Genomic DNA, 2,045 nt, shown 5'->3' with positions numbered 1-2,045 from the left:
TTTGTCAGTTTGTTCGATATACAAAAATAACTAAAAGAGAAGTAAAATAAATAAATAAAATGACGAAGCTTACAACTATAGAATCGAGAAATAACTTGATGTTAAGAATATAATCCTTCAATTCCCAAGTGCGGAAAAATTCACTGCTCTCTCGAAATGTCTCCAGTTTTTTATTGGAAATTCTATCCGTAAGGCTGTGGATTCGCTGTGTTCTGATAGCGGCTTATCAGCTTTCAACTGTTATCTTGTCGCTAGTCTTCGATCCAGTGCCAGTTGTACAAGCTCTAGTGTAGTCATCTGTTACGTCTGTTACTCCTGGCAACATCAGGGAGCGAAACAGAAGAAGAATGATTCGGGATTACTTTCTTTACCGTGAGTACGGATTTGTCACATTAAATTACTCTTTGTAGATGGAACGCTATCAGAGAATTGTCCACGTGATAGCTTGCGTCAGAGGTAAGGTACACCAAGGCCACATGCTTTGAAGTTAGAGCTTTGTGTGTATGCGATTAAACGGATAGTTAAACTTTTAGACAGGAAAAAGTGATTTATCTCTCTTATTAATTGTCCTTATGGAAAGAAATAATTTTTTATCTTTTTATATCCTTTTTTATGATCACACGAAAGTTAAAAAACAAAATGGCGCTTAATGAATTCTAATATTATAAGTTTAAATCTCGTATGGGCCATTATTAATATGTTTGCTGTCAATTATATAGCTATATATACAGAGTGCAGTATTTAAAACAGGCCACCTGAATAACATGACCATTTGTAGTGATAGAAGACAAAATTCAGATAAAAGTTGTTTGGCGTGAAGACGGAAATATTGTGGTATAGATATTTTTTTTTATAGCTGCCGGTGTTGAGAAGGAATGTAAGCCATCTTGATTATTTTCAACGCATTGACATGATTTATTATTTACCCTTTAATAGTGCATTCGAAGACGTATACAACTATGTTTTGATATTTGTGTTTTCTTAGGGGCAATTTTAAATTGGTAATTATAACATTAGTTTTTTAACACCTTTCGCCATACCGTTTTTGAGCGAACTTATTACTGATTCTGAACAACACATTTTTCTTTAAATTAATTAATTTCGTTTTTAGATTGAAAATTAAAGATAATTTTCTGTACTCGAAAAAGTTAAAAATTTTAACTTCACTTGCACATTTTATTATTAGGACTGAGACAAGTGGCCTAATGGCTTGGAGCTCACATAAATGCTTTCCCACAGCATCATTTCTCCTTCTGCCGTATCTATTAGGTTACATTTATTTTAATCATTTTCCTTTCAGAAGTTCCTTACATTTCTTCAACGGAACGTCGAGAAATGTAGCGGGACAAGTGCCCTAATGCCTTGGAGCTCACATACATTCTTTCCCACAATCCCATTTCTCTTTATCTCGTATCTAGTAAGTTACGTCCATTTTCATAATATTTCTTTCAGAATTTCCCTATGTTTCTTAACGGAACGACGAAAAATGTGGTGAGACAAGTGTCCTAATGGCTTTGAGCTCACATACATTCTTTCCCACAACCCCATTTCTCCTTATCTTGTATCTAGTAAGTTACGTCCATTTTCATAATATTTCTTTCAGAATTTCTCTACATTTCTTCAACGTAACGTCGAGAAATGTAGCGAGAGAAGTGTCCTAATGGCTTGGAGCTCACATACATTGTTTTCCACAACCCCATTTCTTCTTATCTCGTATCTAGTAGAATACGTTCATTTTCATAATATTTCTTTCAGAATTTCCGTAAATTTCTTCAATGGAACGACGAGAAATGTAGCGAGACAAGTGTCCTAATGGCTTGGAGCTCACATAAATTCTTTCCCACAACCCCATTTTTCCTTATATCGTATCTAGTAGGTTACGTTCATTTTCATAATATTTCTTTCAGAATTTCCGTAAATTTCTTCAATGGAACGACGAGAAATGTAGCGAGACAAGTGTCCTAATTGCTTGGAGCTCACATACATTCATTCCCACAATCCCATTTCTTTTTATCTCGTATCTAGTAGGTTACGTCCATTTTCAT

At 34.6% G+C, this 2,045-nt stretch overlaps 1 protein-coding gene across 2 annotated transcripts in view; it reads left to right on the top strand.

The window, feature by feature from the left end:
* The first annotated feature begins 257 nt into the window (after positions 1 to 257).
* Mgat2 (alpha-1,6-mannosyl-glycoprotein 2-beta-N-acetylglucosaminyltransferase) overlaps positions 258 to 2,045 on the top strand; it is a 171,242-nt gene continuing 169,454 nt past the window's right edge. The window contains exon 1 of one of the 2 annotated variants that reach the window (XM_069845303.1): positions 258 to 372. In XM_069845303.1, the coding sequence (XP_069701404.1) occupies positions 348 to 372 (25 nt within the window). In that variant the 5' untranslated portion in view covers positions 258 to 347. The remainder of the gene's footprint in view (positions 373 to 2,045) is intronic. The other variant, XM_069845314.1, reaches the window with a different exon arrangement.

This window comes from Periplaneta americana, chromosome 2, assembly GCF_040183065.1.
Source record: "Periplaneta americana isolate PAMFEO1 chromosome 2, P.americana_PAMFEO1_priV1, whole genome shotgun sequence".
NCBI classification, from domain to species: Eukaryota; Metazoa; Arthropoda; class Insecta; order Blattodea; family Blattidae; genus Periplaneta; species Periplaneta americana.
The sequence above is the reverse complement of the archived record's forward strand: the minus strand, read 5'-3'. Positions and strand labels throughout refer to the sequence as shown.